The 19144-nt window shown below is 40.4% G+C and overlaps 1 protein-coding gene across 1 annotated transcript; it reads right to left on the bottom strand.

The window, feature by feature from the left end:
- Positions 1-10531: 10531 nt before the first annotated feature.
- On the bottom strand, positions 10532-18574 carry LOC111540020 (olfactory receptor 8A1). The gene is made up of 2 exons (XM_023208081.1): positions 17659-18574; positions 10532-10772 (listed from the first exon to the last, which is right to left on the bottom strand). The coding sequence occupies exons 1-2, from the start codon at positions 18572-18574 to the stop codon at positions 10666-10668; spliced, it is 1023 nt and encodes a 340-aa protein (XP_023063849.1). The 3' UTR covers positions 10532-10665.
- Positions 18575-19144: the final 570 nt, after the last annotated feature.

Raw genomic sequence — 19144 nt, 5'->3', positions numbered from 1 at the left:
ACGGTATGTCTTTCTGTTTGTTAGATATGTTTTGTGTCCTTTAGGTATGTGTATACTTTTAGTCCTGTAGGTTTTGTACATTTTTAAAACTAGATTTTTGCTTAGACATTTTATTTTCTATTGTAATGAGATCTATTGTGACATGTTCTACCAGGTTATTGTTTGTATATGAAGTATATTGATTTCTAATTTTATTCCTGCAATTTAACTGGTATTGTTTTTAGTATTTTTCATGGATTCTTTTGGAATTTCCAAAAAATTAATAATAGCATCTGCCCACACTTCTTGTACTTCTTCCTTTATGATTCTTTTGCCTTTAATTGCTTTCCCTTGTCTAATTGCATTGGTTCCCTACTTTACAATATCAATTAATAGAAGAGATAATAGACATATTGGTCTAGTTCAGGTTTTAATGGGAATGTATCTAATATTTTTACCATAAGGATGTTTTCACATTTACTTTTAGAGTATGTCTATTGATTCCTATTTCACTGAATATTTAAAAATAACGATATTGAATTTGATCAAATGCCCTTTCATGTGCTCTTAGTGCTACCCCTACCATCCTAAGTATTTCAAATCCTCAAATTTTCTTTAAAATTTTTTATTTCCATAGGTTTTTTGGGAACAGGTGGCATTTGGTTACATGAGTAAGTTCTTTAGTGGTGATTTGTGAGATTTTGGTGCACCCATCACTCAAGTAGTACACACTGAACCCAATTTGTAGTCTCTTATCACTCACCCTCCTCCCACCCTTTCCCTTGAGTCCCCAAGGTCCATTGTATCATTCTTATGTCTTTGCATCCTCATGGTTTAGCTCCCACTTAGTGAGAACATACAATGTTTGGTTTTCCATTTCTGAGTTATTTCACTTAGAATAATGGTCTCCAATTGCATCCAGGTTGTTGCAAATGTTATTATTTCATTCTGTTTTAGGGCTGAGTCATATTCCATGGTGTGTGTGTGTGTGCATGTATATATATACACATGTATCTATATATATGTGAGAGATATATATATATCTCACAATTTCTTTATCTACTCATTGATTGATGGGCATTTGGGATGGTTCCATACTTTTGCAATTGCAAATTGTTCTGCTATAACCATGTGTGTGTAAGTATCTTTTTTCATATAATGACTTATGTTTCTCTGTAGATACCCAGTAGTGGGATTGCTGGATCAAATGCTAGTTCTACTTTTAGTTATTTAAGGAATCTCTGCATTGTTTTCCATAATGGTTTACTAGTTTACATTCCCACCAGCAGTACAGAAGTGTTCTTCCATACCAACATCTTTTTTTCTTTTTGATTTATTGCTGATGGCCATTCTTGCAGGAGTAAGGTGGTATCACATTGTGATTTTGATTTGCATTCCCCTGATCATTAGTGATGTTGAGCATTTTTTTTCATATGTTTGTGAGTCATTTGTGTATTTTCTTTTGAAAATTGTCTATTCATGTCCTTGGCCCACTTTTTGATGGGATTGTTTTTTTTTTCTTGCAAATTTGAGTTCCTTGTAGATTCTGGATATTAGTCTTTGTTGAATGTATAGATTGTGAAGATTTTCTCCCACTCTGTGAGTTGTCTGCTTACTTTGCTGACTGTTCCTTTGGCTGTGCAGAAGCTCTTTAGTTTAATTAAGTTCCATGTATTTATCTTTGTTTTTGTTGCATTTGCTTTTGGGTTCTTGGTCATGAAGTCTTTGCCTAAGTCAATGTCTAGAAGAGGTTTTCCAATGTTATCTTCTAGAATTTTCACAGTTTCAGGTCTTAGATTTAAGTTGTCGATCGATCTTGAGTTGATTTTTGTATAAGGTGAGAGATGAGGATCCAGTTTCATTCTCCTACATATGGCTTGCCAATTTTCCCAGCACTATTTGTTCAATAGGGTATCCTTTCCCCACTTTATGTTTTTGTTTGCTTTGTTGAAGATCATCTGGCTGTAAGTGTTGGGCTTTATTCCTGGGTTCTCTATTCTATTCCATTGGTGTGAGCCACCATGCCTGGCTTCTCTCTATTGTAAAAAATTTTAAATGTTTTGTGTATTTCTCTTCCTGTCAACATTCAAGTGCTGGTGCTAACTTTTCACTGTTATACCATTTTTCCTCTCTCTTCATATGCAGTGCAACTTCCCCGTACAGATGTACTTGGATCTCAGATCTAGGTTTTCTATGATTTAGAACTTGCTGTATAATTGTCAGGTTTTCCCTGGGCCAGAGGGAGCTACTGAGAATGTTACTCTCCTTGAGTTTTAGGCAAGCTGCCACCAGATGGCAGCAGCAGAAAAAGTCATTCTGTCTGAACGTCAGTTGAATATGTTTAGGCCTATGCTGATTTTTAAATACCATCTTCTCTTTTTATGGGAAGAAAAAAAAATACATATATATATATATATGTTACTTTTGAGATACATATTTTTAAATATTCCCCAAAGTAATTAAGAAACCTTAAGACACAGCTTCTTACAAAGACTTTTTTACTTAATAAGGGGAATATATTTACACACATATACATAGTATACAAATATATTTATATATAATGTGTATCTTTATTTTAAGAAGTAAATTCTAGCAAGCACTAAGGCATTATTCAATAAATTTATATTCTAAAAAAACTTAAAAAAATAGTGGGTATTATTTATTCTTTATTTCCCATTTTACTTAGAATTGCTGAGAGTATGAGGGCATTAAATGTTTTCTGACTAAAAGGATGATGCATTCATGTAGAGAGCTTCTGCCTTTCTGAAAATAACAGTGAGTGTATGCCCCAATTTGAACCTCTGAAAAGAAGAAAAATGTCACATGTTTATGGTGTGACTCTTCCCTGCTGTCTTCAAGGGCACAATACTGCTCCCCAGAACCAATAACAAATGAACAGTTTTTCCTCTCTACTCCATATAAACTGATTTTAAGCTCTCTCAAGGCATTACCTGCCATTACTTAAGAAAACAGAGATCTTAGTAGCTTTGAATAATTTTATATAATTTAATTGAAGATGGCGATATGAAAAGGGCTTTGTCATGTGCAGAATGTAAAAACCCTGCCTAATTGCCAGCTCCACAAATTGTGTTACTGAATTTCGGCCATTTTTGTAGAGCACTAGCCTAGGAATTCCCACGTAGCATCAACCCTGGGCCCCAGAACCAAATTGGGGAGGGAGACAGGGTAGGCACCTCCTTTCATTGCTTTCAGTGTTGAAGCAAAATCAAACATGGAGGTTGTTAAAGTTGCTACATGTGTCAACTCAAGCGACATAATTTTTTGTTTTCTATAGTAACTCTAGGAAGTAACTGAGGGAGCCTTCTCTGGATTTTTACTGAGGCCTCTGAAATACGTAAAAGAAAACTCAGGCTATTAGGTTGAGAGGTCTCTGGTTGCTCATGACTTGAGACACACTTTGGGTATTTACCCTCCAATTGCACTTGGGCTTCCAGAAGCAGATCCAAACTTCGACTAGCAGAGAGAAGCAGCTCCACTAAAGGGGAAAACAAGTAGAAGCGTGTCTTAAAGTTTCTTAGTTACTTTTGAGAGTATTAAAAAAATTAATACATCTCGGAAGTAACATAGCACAGTACTGAACTACAGCAGAACTTTACGAGCAAGTATTTCACATGTCACAAGAAGGAAACTTGCTGTAGGGAAATGATTGCCCTGTCGGTGACTGAACTCAAAGCAGACCAGCCTGTATAATGGGATACCTATGTGCCTTCTGTGCCTCAGGAAGATAAAGCGTGGGAGGAGCCCTTTCTTTTTTCCTTCTCCCCACTAGACTCAACCCCAGAAAGAACAGTGACTCCTGCCTGTTGAGGCTGGGAAACAGGCACTGGTTCAGGATGGCTGAGCCCCCTGAGCATTTTCTTTGTAGGACAGCCTTGTCCTCAGGAGTCTCTTTCTTCCTCTTCTAAGTGCTCTCCTTTTGTAGAGAAGAGCTGCAGTTGCCATCTCAGCTTGTGTCTAGGTTTGTAGAACTAATCTAGGGAAGCAGAAAGGGAATTAGGGAGTCCTTTTGTGGCTGCAGCTCTAAGCTATGCCCTTCTATGAACTTCATCAGTGTTTAGGCTGTCTTCATCTCTTTCTATGTGGCTTCTTTCTCAATTCTCAGAGTGTGGAGGGGAGGATGATTAATTATCACCTGTAACCTCTTGTGTCTGTCTGGGTTCTCCAGAGAAACAGAACCCTACCTACATCTAGATATCTATATCTATCTCTAGATATCTACATCTATCTCTATATCTATCTCTAGATATCGATATCTATCTATATATCTATACAGATATACTGTGTAGATAGATGGTATGTCTGCAGGGAGCTGTGTTTTATGGAATTGGCTCACATGATTGTGGGGACTGGAAAATATGAAATTTGTCAGGCAGACACAGCCTGGAAGAATTGATGTTGTAGTTTGGAATCTCAAATTCACAGGGCAGGCCAGCAGGCTAGCACAACTCCTTCTCTGGAAACTCTTTTGCCCTTTGGTCTTCAATGAATTGGATGAAGCCTGCTACATGATATTCTGCTGTAATCTGCTTTACTTAAAGTCAACGGACTGTAAATGTTAATCACAGATACAATTCACATCCACAGCAACATCTAGACTAATGTTTGCTCAAACAGCTGGATTCCATACCCAGCCAACCTGATACATAAAATTAACCATCCCAGTTTAGCCCTTGTTTATTCAGCATCCCTACACATTTTCTTGCACTTAATGTCCAGATAAAGGAAATAACAAAGCCGTTCTTCCATCTAACGTGATACAGTCAAAGTGACACACAAAATTAACAGTTGTGCCACTGTTCCCCAAAGTTCTCCTATTTCACTCTTCCACACATGCAGTGATTTAACCATAATATCACCAACCCTTCCCTAAATATACATATATACGTGGGTTTCTTGTGCCTCCGTATCTTTTTTTCATATTGTCTTCTCTGCCTACAAAACCTTTGTCCGTTCTTTTCTGGTCATCTTCTATTCATCATTCAGGATTCGTAGCAATGAGTTGTTCGTGTATCATAAATTTGACCATGTATTTCTATAGTTACAGTGTTAAAAAATAGGACATGGTTTCTGAATAAAGATTAAATAGAAAATAAATAAAGATATGGCCAGTTACCTGTCATAAATGCAAAGCTATAATTGTTTAAAAACAAGGTACCATAAAATAAATCTTGTAAAAATGAACAATGAGCTACTCTTGTATTGGTTCCATAAGGAACTTTAACAGACAAGGTGTATGGTATCTATGTGTGTGCCTGTGTGTCACAGAGAGAGAGTCCCCTGCTATCACAGTGAATGTTTAAAATACAAATGCTAACTATACCACATGTGTAACATTTAAATAGTAATTATGTCATTTACTTTGCTAGATGTCAGTAATAATTTTGGGAATACACATTATTTTAAGAATCTTAGTAAAATTCGAACTGATACAAATATAGATATCTAGATTGGAAGCATGTGTGTTTATAGTTGTTTTGCTGACATTAGGGCATTAATATTTGAGTTAGTCACTTAAAATGTAGTTCTCATAAGACAAATTGACTACAGACTTCCCCACACTCTTTACCAAGGACGTTGGTCTCTGGAATCTGGTCTGTTCGTACATTTTCTTTTTTTTTTTTGAGACGGAGTCTCGCTCTGCCGCCCAGGCTGGAGTGCAGTGGCCAGATCTCAGCTCACTGCAAGCTCCGCCTTTCGAGTTTACGCCATTCTCCTGCCTCAGCCTCCGGAGTATCTGGGACTACAGGCGCCCGCCACCTCGCCCGGCTAGTTTTTTGTATGTTTTAGTAGAGACGGGGTTTCACCGTGTTAGCCAGGATGGTCTCGATCTCCTGACCTTGTGATCCACCCGTCTCGGCCTCCCAAAGTGCTGGGATTACAGGCTTGAGCCACCGCGCCCGGCCTCTTTTTTTTTCTTTCTTTCTTTCTTGCTTTCTTTCATTTTCTTTCTTTCTCTCTCTTTTTTTTTTTTTTTTTTGTCTTACTATACCAACAAAAGGAGTCTGGAAGAGAAAAACAAGAATAAACATAGCGTGAGTATGATGCGGAAGAGGAAGGTAAAGGCTGTTTCCACTTTACCAGGAGGAGGGTGGGGGTTGATGAGCAGCCACAGGCATCTGAGAGGGCTGCTGTGCTGCCGGGCACTTTCCTCAGTCCCTATCATTTCCCTCAGATGCGCCCTCTGGCCAGCTTCTATTATAACCAGCGATGGCTCTTAGCTGTGAAAAAATAGAATCTGACTCTGGTGAACTCCAGCAGGAAAGGAATGCATTGAAAAGATATAGGGCAACTAGACTATTAGAGAAGTCTAGGAAACCAGATCTGGGAATAATTAGGATCCAGGGGAGTCAGGTGGCCAGAATCCCAGCTGAGGCCATAAGTGAGGCTTGCATTGGTTTAAGTAGCCCTGACCTTAAACCTGATAGCACCTGATAGCACCACACAACACAGCTGGTTGCTAGTGGTTGCCATCTTTGTGTTTTCCATTATGGACCTGTATCTTAGTCCATTTTGTGTTGCTGTAACACAAATGGATAATCATACCTGAGACTGGATCACTTACACAGAAAAGAGGTTTACTTAGCTCACAGCTCTGCAGGCTAGGCAGTATGGGATGCATGGCCCTGGCATCTGCGTAGATTCTGGTGAGGGCTTTTTGTGCTAGGTCATAACATGGCAGAGAACGTCAAAGGGGAAGCGGACAAAGGCAAAGAGGCAAACCCCAAGGGCCGTCCTGGCTTATAACAACCCACTTTTGAGGGAACGAATTCATTCCTTTGAGAAGTAATCCAGTCTCACCAGAGCAAGAACTGACTGACTGCTGCAGAAGGACACCGAGCCACTCATGAGGGACCTGCCCCTGTGACCCAAACACCTCCCACCCCACAGCCCAGCCCCACCGCAATGGGAATCAAATTTCAACATGAGTATTGGTGGGGACAAACAAACCATAGCAACCTGAAATTATCTGTGTTTCTCTGCACTGCTTGCTCCAGAAGTGAAGTCCTGAGTGGGAGCATCTAGTTGGCTGAGGTCGAATGTTCCTCTTACCTTCGACAGAGGGCATATTCACACACTTGCTCTGGCCTTAATAGCTGCCAAGTGAGAAGATTTCAATAAAGACTTGAACAAAGGCAGATTCTTCTAACAGAAAAGTGGGTTCTGATGCTGAGAAGCCAAATATCGACTGCACTCCCTTATCCTTTAGGTGTCTGAATTTCACTTCCTCAGAGAGCCTATTCCTGACGCTGAAGACTCAGTTCAGTCTCCTCCAGTTAAATGCTTTGGTACAACCCTATGCTTCCCTTTGGAGCACTTACCACAATTCTAATTCATTGTAAGTGATAACATCTAGGACCTCTTTATAACATTTTTGGTATGGGACTCTACAGGTCAGAGAGATTGTTCCATCCACATTCCAAGTTCATACACATTTGAGTGCAGATTGTGGTGAGGGATTTTCAGGAGAGAGAGTTTTCCGTTTTCTCCCCGTACTCCATCCAGAGCCAAGGCTGAGACCAGCCTGTATCCTCACCATCTCTCTGAGGGGGCAATTCTCTTCCAGTTCATTCACTCAGGTTTACCTTCTTTTGGCATGAGTTTACAAGTGTGGTAGGGAGGGGACATGGCTTCTAATCCCACCGCTGTCCTGCGTGGGCTCCAGGCCTCGTCTCTTGCTTTTCATGTGTGAAAGCTCAGGACTTTCCAAGGACTCCAAGGACTGGAAAACACCCCTAGGTGAACACTGAGTCCAGGCTTCATTTACGTAGTCAGATGCCTGCTTTTTACCTGTTTTTTTTTTTTCCCTTCATAGCAACTTCCTTTACCTTCTCATAAACCATATCATTCAATAAAAAGCTGCTTTAATATTACTTATCTACTACTTTTGTATGTGCTGCGGTGAGAGAGGTTTTTTTCTTTGATCATATAGCCAGAAAGGGCTATTTATGTGAATGTTTTTCTATTTTATCAATGAATGAATGCTTTAATAATTATCTTAATAAACAGATATTTCATGCTCTTTCATGCTATTCTTTTTTTTTTGCACCTCTGCCTCCCGGGTTCAAGCAATTCTCTGCCTCACCCTCCTAAGTAGCTGGGATTACAGGCACCCACCACCATGCCCGGCTAATTTTTGTATTTTAGTAGAGACGGGGTTTCACCATCTTGGCCAGGCTGGTCTTGAATTCCTGACCTCATGATCCACCTGCCTCAGCCTCCCAAAATGCTGAGATTATAGGCGTGAGCCACTGCGCCCAGCAGGATTCATTCATTCTTATTCATTGCTGTGTACTTGGGGAATCTTCTGTAGGAGAGGGACAAAAAGGGAAAAAGCCATTTTTTTTTCCCCCTAAAATAAACCAGAAACATTCAAATTTGGAACTGAAGTTGATTCTGGGTGGGGAGGGATGATTGGACCAAGCATCCTAGGCTCTGTTCTGGGGAATGTCCCTCCCTTTCCTGTGTCTTCTCTCTGTTGTGTGCCCCAAATTATGCAGGCCTCAGAGGACGCCTGCTTCTCCTTAACAGTGGACAAATGACTGTAACCTTGCTGTTCTCTGGTGCATCTTGAGACAAGAGGCGGAGGGTCCAACATGACTGTCCTAAGGCTAGGTGATGATGAAAGGGAAATAAAGGTGGAGTGTGTCTAGAGAATATGCCTTGTGAGATATTGTTTAATCATTGTCAGCTTGTGGGGTCCCACAGAGGTTCCCACACCCTGCTCCTGCTGCTGCAGAGGCTATCATCTGCTTCACTGTCTGAGGTGGCACTTGAACTTGTCTACCTTTCAAAGTCCATGCTGAGAAGGGAAACCAGCTCCTCTCCTTTTTCCATCCAGGCATCTCTTCTTACAGATTGGTTTCCTATACGAGGATCCAGTTTTTTTTTTTTTTTTTTTTTTTTTTTTTTTTTTTTTGAGATTGACACTGGCAATGTCTTTATTCAGCAGAAGTACCCAGTGGGGCTCCTCTTTGTTTTTGCCATCAATGAGTGTCAGAGTTTGAATTTAAGTCATCCTGATTGCAAAGCTCATATGGTTTGCACAGAATGATGCTCCTGCAGTTTTCCTTTCACCTTGAGCCTATGTGGATTTGTACATGAATTCCAATCTTAGTTATAACATAAGGACACCCTTATATTGTAGCCTGGTGCCTTAAAAAGAGAGCATACTCTTTTGAGGTCTACTAGATGTGTGCTTGCATATCTCCTCTGCTTCTTACTAACCACAAAGCCTTATAATTATTTCACATTTGTTAACCTCAGTTTACTTATTTTCAAAATGGAAACACACTTGTTCCTTAAACAACATGGGCTTGAACTGCACAGATCCATTTATATATGTATTTATTTCAATGAAAGTTACATGGAGTGTGCCTGCTTCTCTTGCCTCCTCTTCCATCTCCTCCACTTCTTCCTCCTCTGCCACCCCTGAGACAAGACCAAGCCTTCCTCTTCTTCCTCCTCCTCAGCCTACTCATGTGAAGACAATGAGGGTGAAGACCTGTATGATGATTTACTTTCACTTAGTGGATAGTAAATATATTTTCTCTTCTGTATGATTTTTTTTAGTTGTATCTGCATTTCTGTATCTTTATTATAAAAATATGGTACATAATACGTATAACATACAAAATATGTTAATTGACTGTTTATGTTATTGGTAAGGCTTCTGGTCAACAGTAGGCTATGACTAGTTAAGTTTTTGGGGAGTCAAAGCTACAAGCAGATTTTTGGCTGTGTAGGGGGGTTGGCATCTCAACTCCTCCTGTGTTGTTCAAGCGTCAACTGCACTATTTACATCTTGTGTACTTGAGATACCAAGAACAGTTTTCTGTAAAAACATGGAGATTATGTGCAAGTCTGTGAATTAAGTCATGACACCCTGTTGTTCTTTCCATGGCTGGGTTCTCAGGATGTTGGCAGCCAGTCTCATTAGGAGGCTGGAGGGTTTCCTGGTGAAACTGACAAGACTAAAATACTTACAGCTACTCATAAAGGGGCTCACGTAGACATCCTTCCTCTAAAGCAGTACTTCTCAAAGTGTGGTCCCCAGCCTAGAAGCGTCAGTGTTACCTGCACATTTATTAGAAATGCAGGTTCTCAATCCTTGCCTCAGACCTAGTAAATCAGAAGCTGTGGGGTGCAGCTCAGCCCTTGTCTTCACAGGTTTCCTAGGTCATTTTGATACAGGCTAAAGTTTAAAAACCACCGATCTGTTCACTAGTTGACCAACTGTCTTGATTACATTGGGGTCCTAGGCCCTTAAAAAACATTATAGTGCCCAATCTCCCTCAGCCACATACAATTTAAAATAAAAATTAATATTTGAAATGACACAATAAATACATATATTCTGAAACTAAAGTTGTTTGTTTTTAGTTTCTTTAATTGGAAAATTGTGAAAATGTTTTCCAAAACCTTCTTGTTGCCCTGATTTTCTGGTGCCTAAGCACATATTTTGTCTGCTTATTTCATTACATCCAACCCAGCCAAAATAATGAAACTTGCTTAGCATATGAATCATACTCACAGCCGTCTTACTCCAGATCCCATGCAGTGAAAGGAATAAGGTGGTGTAGGCTCCCTCGGCTGCACTGGGTAGTGGCAGCAACACACTGGAAAACTCCTGGGCCAGGGACATCAGCAGCAGTGGCAGGCCCACAGCTATGAACTTGCCCGTTTTGTTGGCAGCAGGGCTTCTGAGAGCATAGAGTCTGCAGCCATGTGCAAAAGCAACAAGACACTGATAAGCATGGGGGTGCAGAGACAACCTGAAGGGATCCCAGGACAGACAGAAAAAGGACATGGCAGCTTCAGGAAGCTGGCTCTGAGCAATTATCCATGCTAGGAGCAGGAGATGTTCTCTAAATAACTTACCAGGCCCCTGGTAATTAAAGGGAGGCTTGGCCTTGAGCAGGTCTTTGCTGGAGGAGAGTCTAACTTCTGTTGGGACTGGTGCCAGGCTAATTACCCTAAGCTGACCTTAATTCGACAGAGCTCCCTTACTTTGTTCCAAACCCTGGCAAATGGGAACATTTCAGCAGAGTGATGGGGAAAGGAAGGATATGGTCCAATTATGTGGACCCTGTGTAACTGGTGTGAAATTTGAATGGCATTTGCTTAAGTGTCTTGAAGGCTCTCATTTTGTGGTTCGGGAATGAGAACAGAGACCCTATAACTCTGCCTTGGATTGCTTCTTCTGCATTTTATTCTTTTTCCCAGAGAAGGCTTTAGTTCTGAACTGTGGTTCCTTTTCCCAAACTGCTATGCATTTGAAGGTAAAGACCATTTTCTCTGTGTGCCTGCTATGGACTTTTTGTAATCTGTTTCAATTACACTGGGTCCTTCTGAAAATCTCTGAATGCATGGCAGGGCACAGAAGTGGAAAAACTTTGAAAGCTACAATGAAAAGTCCAGGCAGATGGTAGTACCAGTAGTACCAGCTTTTCACTCTGTCACTTTGGAGAGCCTGAACATACAACCAGACAATGTCCAGGCCATATATAAAAATATAACTCTTGGCTGGGCGTGGTGGCTCACGCCTGTAATTCCAGCACTTTGGGAGGCTGAGGCTGGTGGATCATGAGGTCAGGAGACCGAGACCATCCTGGCTAACACGGTGAAACCCTGCCTCTGCTAAAAATACAAAAAATTAGCCGGGCGCAGTGGTGGGCGCCTGTAATCCCAGCTACTTGGGAGGCTGAGGAGGAGAATCACTTGAATCCAGGAGGTGGAGGTTGTAGTGAGCCGAGATCGCACCACTGCACTCTAGCCTGGGCGACAGGGTGAGACTCGGTCTCAAAAATAATAATAATAACAATAATAATAATGCTTCCCTTAGATTTTGTGAGAGGTGTCTCTGTCTTCAGCCCTCCCCTGGCTGATCCTTCCTTATGGGGTGAATGGATCCAAGAGGATGTGCCCAGTTAGAGCCTATGCATCCCTTAGTAGTGTTGGGGATACCAGAATTCCCTCCTTAAATACCCTGTACCTGCTTATAAGGCTCTTCCCCAGGACCATGTCCTGAAGGCAGACCACTACTGGCTGTTCAACCTTAGATAAAACGGACAGTCGGGGTTGCTTTGTGCAGGTGTATGGACCAAGAGTCTGAATACCAGGTTGCCCATATATGTGTACGTGTGAGGTCCCTTGTGGAATGGGACACAATGGGGAGTGGGAAGCGGAGGGGGAAAGCTGTGTCTGTGGGGAGAATGCCAGGTGCCGGGAAGAGCCCTTTCCTAGTACCACATTCTGGCATGGAGCTCTTAGAATTCTGAGATTTCTAAATTTGAACCTGGCCATCTAGCTTGTTATGAAGGTATATCTATCAAGGTAGGAGGAAGGAAAATATTTAACACTTCGCTAGCTTAATTTACAACTTTTAAACATGTAGATAGTCTTTCCCAAGACCTCGCAATTATTGAGGGTGAACTTGCCTGTCTCTCTATTCAATGGTTCAGTGGCTAGCTCTGATCCAGAGCTTCTTGGATATGTTCACTGGTATGTACCTGAGGGTGGTGGGTCTAGGAAAAATAATTTTTTTTTCTGTTTTTTCTTTTAAAAATAGAATGTATTTTTAAAGATAGTTTTAGGTTTACAGAAAAATTGAGCAGAAGGCACAGAGATTTGCTATATTTTCCTTACCTCCACACATACATAACCTTCCCCAGTATCAACATCCCTTACCAGAGTGGCACATTTGCTACAATTGATGAGCCTACATTGACACATTATTATCACCCAAAGGCCAAAGTTTAAATTAGTGTTCACTCTTGATATTGTACCTTCTTTGGGTTTAGATCAATGTGTAATGACATGTATACACCATGTCATTATACATATATACACTATGTCATTATACATGTATACACTATGTCATTATACATACCGGTATATATACAGAGCATTTTCACTGCCCTAAAAATCCTCCGTGCTCCACCCATTCATCACTCCCTCCCACTCTAATCCTTGGCAACCACTGATCTTTTTACTGTTTCCATAGTTTTACCCTTTCCAGAATGTTAGATTCTTGGAATCATGCAGTATGTAGCCATTTCAGATTGACGTCTTTCAGTTAGTAATATGGATTTAAATTCCTCCATGTCTTTTCATAGCTTGATAGCTCATTTCTTTTTAGCACTGAATAATATTTCATTGTCTGAACATATCATAGTTTATTTATTATTCACCTACTGAAGGACATCTTGGTTGGTTCCAAATGTTGGCAATTATGAATTATTGAGCCTTCCTTTTCATGAATGTGGAATCTCTCTCCATTTATTTAGTATTTTATTTCTTTCATCTGAGTTTTGTAGTTTTCCTTGTTTAGATCATGCACATATTTTGTTAAATTCACACTTAGGTATTTCATTTTTTGGAGTTCTAACATAAATGGCATTGTGTTTTGAATTTCAAATTCCACTGTTGTTTGCAGGCATATAAGAAAGCAATTTACTTTTGTATGTTAATCTTGTATGCTGCAACATTGCTGTAAATGCTTATTAGTTCCAGGAGGTTTTTATTTTTTTATTTTTTGCCAATTATTTTTAGTTTTCTAAATGAACAATCATGTCATCTGTGAATAAGGACAGTTTTATTTCTTCTCTCCCAATCTGTATATATTTTATTTCCTTTTCTTGTCTTGTTGTATTAGGTAACACTTCCAGTACAATGTTGGAAAACAGCAGTGAGAGGGGACATCCTCGCTTTGCTCCTGATCTTAGTGGGAAAGTTTCAACTTTGTCATTGTTAAGTATGATATTAGCTGTAGGTTTAAAAAAAAATTCTTTATCAAGTTGAGGAAGATCCCCTGTGTTCCTAGTTTACTGAGAGTTTTAAAAAATTATTAAATGAGTGAGGAATTTTGTCAAAATTTTTTTTCTGTATCTATTGACATCAACGTGTGATTTTTCTTCTTTAGCCTGTTGATGTGGATTTGGATTACCTTAACTGATTTTCAAAAGTTGAACCAGGCTCATGTACTTGGGATAAAGTACACTTGGTTATGGTATATAGTTGTTAAATACATTGTTGCATTCAATTTGCTAATATTTTGTTGAGGAGTTTATTGTCTCTATTCATGTTAGGTACTGGTCTGTAGCTTCCTTTTCTTATAATATTTTTGTTTGATTTTGGTATTAGGGTGATGCTGGCCTCAAAGAATGAGTTAGGAAGTATACCCTCTGCTTCAATCTTCTGGAAGAGATTGTAGAGAATTGGTATAGTATCTTTCTTAAAATATTTGATAGAATTCACCAGTGAACCCATTTGAACCTGGTGTTTTCTGTTTTGAAAGGCTGTTAATTATTGAGTCAGTTTCTTTAATATATATAGGCCTATTCAGTTTGTCTATCTCTTCTTGTGTGAATTTTGACAGATTGTATCTTTCAAGGAGTTGGTCCATTTCATCTAGGTTATTAAGTTTGTAGGCATAGAGTTGTTCATAGTAATTCTTTTTTTTCTTAATGTTCACAGGATCTATAGTGATGTCCTTCTTTCCTTTCTGACACTAGTAATTTGTGTCCTCTCTCTTTTTTTTCCAGTTAGCCTGGCTAGAGGCTTATCAATTTTATTGATCTTTTCAAAGAACCAGCTTTTGGTTTCACTGATTTTCCTCTGTTGATTTTCTGTTTTAAATATTATTGATTTTTCTCTAATTTTTTTCTTTTCTTCTGCTTACTTTGGATTTAATTTGCAATTCTCCAACCTAGTTTCCTCAGTTGGAAGTCTAGGTGATTGATTTTAGATCGTTTTCTTTGCTAAGACATTCAATGCTGCAAAATTCCCTCTAAGCTCTGCTTTTGCTGCATCCCACAAGTTTTGATTAGTTGCATTTTCATTTTATTCAAAATATTTTAAAATTTCTCTTGCGATTTTCTTCTTTGACCCATGTGTTACTTAGAAATGTGTTGTTTAATTTCAAAGTATTTAATGATTTTTCAGCTATCTTTCTGTTACTGATTTCTAGTTTAATTTCACTGTGGTCTGAGAGCAGATAGCAGACATTGTATGATTTCTGTTTCTTCAAATCAGTTAAGGTGTGTTTTATGGTCCAGAATGTGGTCTTTCTTGGTTTTCTGTTTCATCTTTTTTTCTACTCCCTACTTTCAAGCATCCTATATCTCTCAGCAGTCATTCTAACCTACCTAATGTATATTTTACGTTATGGTCTTTTTTCTTTCTAAGTGTGTTTTTTTTGGGGTGTGTGCACATGCAATTTTAATATACATAAATAATATGTTTTATATCTCATTATCTTTCTTACTTTTCTCACACAGCACTATACCTCTAAACTATACTGTGTATAGCTAATCCTTTGTTTCTAACTGTTGAAAAGTCTATAAATTGTAAGTAAGTAGATACAATTTATCTACTTACTTTCCCAATGGTGGACACCTATTTTACCTCTAAGTTCCCATTGCCTAAAATAATGGTATAATGAATGCCTTTGTACATGCCATCTTACAGGCCTGAAAGAGAATGATTTGGGACTATATATACCCTGGACCAGATTTGCTATGCCCTGTGGATACATATACTTATTTTTCCTAAGTAATGTCTTACTGTTTTCCAGAATAGCTGTAGTATATCCCTACCTAAATCCCTACCTCCTTACTAACACTTAGCACCATCCAGCTTTTAAAATTTTTGCTAATCTTATAAATATAAAAAGATATATCACTGTTTTAATTTGCACTTCTATGTTTAGTAATCGGTTTGAGCATCTCTTCACATGCTCTGTGGTACTTCAGGTTTTCGCTTTTGTAAATTGTTCTGTATACCTTGCTCATTTTTTTTCCTTGCTAATGTTGATGTCTTTTTCTTGCTGGTTTGCTAAGGTTTATTATTATATATGCTACTTAGGCATCTTTTCCCATTCTATTATAGTTGTTGCCCATAAAGAGAAAGAGGTTTGGGCAGATGATAAAAGGAAGGGATTTGAGAAATTATTTTCAGAAGGCATTTGAAATTGGGCGAGCATAATTATGGAAGGTTTAATAGGCTGTTCAAAGGGACTGTTAGACTAAAGTGAAGAAGTAATGTGTGAGTGCCCAGAGTCTGGGCTCTGGAGTCACTGGGACTAGGATTTGAATCCCAGTGTTGTTACTCCTGCTCCAAGTTTCCATATCTGTGAAATGAGGATAGAATAGTACCTATTTGTTGTGCAGTATAATTGAAATAGAATAGAAAGCACATAGAAGACTTGCGTGGATCAGAGTCAGCATCCAAACACATGTTAGCTGCTATTATCATTATTATTAGTATCACTAAGAAAATTGCATAAAGAGATCAGGAAATTCTTGGGCAGGAGTAAGTAGAGATACTTTGCCTCTCTTTGCCTTATTTATTCCCAAGTACAAAAAGAAAAAAATTGGCTGGGCGTGGTGGCTCACGTCTGTAATCTCAGCACTTTGGGAGGCTGAAGCAGGTGGATCACTTGAGGTCAGGAGTTCAAGACCAGCCTGGCCAACATGGTGAAACCCCGTCTCTACTAAAAATACAAAAATTAGTTGAGCATGGTGGCAGATGCCTGTAATTCCAGTTGCTCGGGAGGCTAAGGCAGGAGAATCACTTGAACTCGGGAGGTGGAGGTTGCAGTGATCCAAGATTGTGCTACTGCACTCCAGCCTGGGCTACAGAGTAAGACTCTGTCACCAAAAAGAAAAAAATAAAGAAAAAAATTAGGCTGAGTAATTTTTTCTGTGTAGAAGGTGATAAGACCATGAATGACCCTAAAACTCAATGTTGAAAGTTTAGCATTTAAGTTAAATTACAATTAAGGTAGGAAACATTTATTAAAGGGCTTGGGATAGGGCGATGGATCTCAAGTGAAAGAAAACCTGAACTTGAAGTTGGCTGGTTTCAATCAGAAGTGGAAAAAGAGGGAGAGAAGGAAAAATGGCATCCACCCAGCCATGTGGAGAAGTGATTATTTTCCATCCATGGCTGGCCAGCATTCAAAAGCTGCCCCTCTAGTATTTATAACAATTACTACTGGCTGGGCGCGGTGGCTCAAGCCTGTAATCCCAGCACTTTGGGAGGCCGAGACGGGCGGATCACGAGGTCAGGAGATCGAGACTATCCTGGCTAAGAAGGTGAAACCCCGTCTCTACTAAAAAATACAAAAAACTAGCCGGGCGAGGTGGCGGCGCCTGTAGTCCCAGCTACTCCGGGAGGCTGAGGGAGGAGAATGGCGTGAACCCGGGAGGCGGAGCTTGCAGTGAGCTGAGATCCGGCCACTGCACTCCAGCCTGGGCGACAGAGCAAGACTCCGTCTCAAAAAAAAAAAAAGCCTGTAATCCCAGCACTTTGGGAGGCCGAGACGGGTGGATCACGAGGTCAGGAGATCGAGACCATCCTGGCTAACACTGTGAAACCCCGTCTCTACTAAAAAATACAAAAAACTAGCCGGGCGAGGTGGCGGGCGCCTGTAGTCCCAGCTACTCGGGAGGCTGAGGCAGGAGAATGGCGTAAACCCGGGAAGCGGAGCTTGCAGTGAGCTGAGATCCGGCCACTGCACTCCAGCCTGGGCGATAGAGCGAGACTCCGTCTCAAAAAAAAAAAAAAAAAAAACAAAAAAACAAAAAACAAACAAACAAAAAAACAATTACTACTAAATTGAAAAGGAACAATAACATTTACATCAGAACAGTTTACTCCTCAGTGTTTTCTGCATGGCAGCCTTTACTTCCTTGTTTCTCAGGCTGTAGATTAGGGGATTCAACATGGGGATTACCGTGGTGTAGAACACAGAGGCCACATTCTCCTGGGCCAAGGAACTGATTGTGGAGGGTTTTAAGTACATGAATGCAGTTGATCCGTAGAACATTCCCACAGCTGCAAGGTGGGAGCTGCAGGTGCTGAAGGCTTTGGATCTACCCTCTGTGGTGCTGATGCTGAGGATGCTGGAGAGAATGAAGGTGTAAGAAACAAGAACTGTTAAGCTCGTGACTATGATGTCGAATCCAGCCAAAAAGAAGACTGCCATCTCAACATCATAGGTGCTAGAGCAGGACAGCTTCATGAGAGGGAGGATGTCACAGAAGTAGTGACTGATGAGGCGCTCACAATAGGGCAGTTTTAACATGAGGCCAGTTTCTATTGTGGAGCCAATGAGTCCCATGGCGTAGACCACAGCCACCAGTAGGGAGCAGGTGTGATGAGACATAATGATGTTGTAAAGCAAAGGGTGGCAGATGGCGACATAGCGGTCGTAGGCCATCACTGTCAGCATGTAACACTCAGCAATGACAAAAACAAGGAAGAAGTAGAGCTGTGACATGCACCCTGCGTAGGAGATGATGTTTTTCTCTGACACAAAGTTCACCAGCATTTTGGGGGTAATGACGGAGGAGTAACAGAGATCCACGAGTGACAGATTGCTGAGGAAGTAGTACATGGGGGTGTGAAGCTGAGAGTTCAGACGAATCAGAGTGATCATGCCCAGGTTCCCCACCATGGTGACCAAGTAGATCCCGAGGAAGAGGAGAAAGAGGGGGAGCTGGAGGTCTGCTCTCTTCGTTAATCCCCTGAGAATGAACTCTGTCACTGTAGAGTGATTTCCTGCAGCCATCCTTCTCTGAGCAGGAGGCCTGCAGGGATGCATGGGAGACAAGAACCCCATTAAAAGGCTAATAATCTTGGATGGCTTGGGGAAGCTAGTCTTGAGCCTTTGGTGCTAGTGAAACATCCTGGGCTCTCTGCTGATGCATCCTCCCTGCCCTCCTCACCTCCTCGTGCTATTTGCTGGTCTTCTTTGCAGGAAGACCAGCCTGAGTGTTTCAGAGATCATGAAGATGGGAGGAAAGCAGGCCAAGGTCTGGATCTTTTACCATGCACATTTTTCTAAAGTATCCTGGGGCAGTGTTTCTTAAAGGGGGGTCCCTGGACCAACAGCACTGATATTACCTGGAGTTTTTTAGAGATGCAAATTCTCAGGCCTCAGCTCACACCTGCTTAATCAGAAACTCTGGATATGGGACCCAGCAATCTATGTATTAACAATCTTTCTGGTGATGGTGTTGTGTAGTAAAGTTTGAGAATCTCTACACTGTAGATAAGTAGTATATTTCATATTTAGTATTTGGAGATGGATTTTGCTTTAGAAATAAACTTCCCTTGTCAGGTATATAATTCCTAAATA

The sequence above is a fragment of the Piliocolobus tephrosceles genome, chromosome 13 (genome assembly GCF_002776525.5).
Source record: "Piliocolobus tephrosceles isolate RC106 chromosome 13, ASM277652v3, whole genome shotgun sequence".
Lineage (NCBI taxonomy): Eukaryota > Metazoa > Chordata > Mammalia > Primates > Cercopithecidae > Piliocolobus > Piliocolobus tephrosceles.
Note: the sequence above shows the minus strand (reverse complement) of the source record. Positions and strands in the feature narration are given on the sequence as shown.

Excerpts from the sequence above, each read along its gene's own strand:
- LOC111540020 (XM_023208081.1), bottom strand. The coding sequence starts at position 18,574 with ATGGCTGCAGGAAATCACTCTACAGTGACAGAGTTCATTCTCAGGGGA. Across the intron at positions 10,773-17,658 it reads CATGCAGAAAACACTGAGGA|GTTGTCTCTGCACCCCCATG; the intron begins GTAAACTGTTCT and ends GGATCCCTTCAG.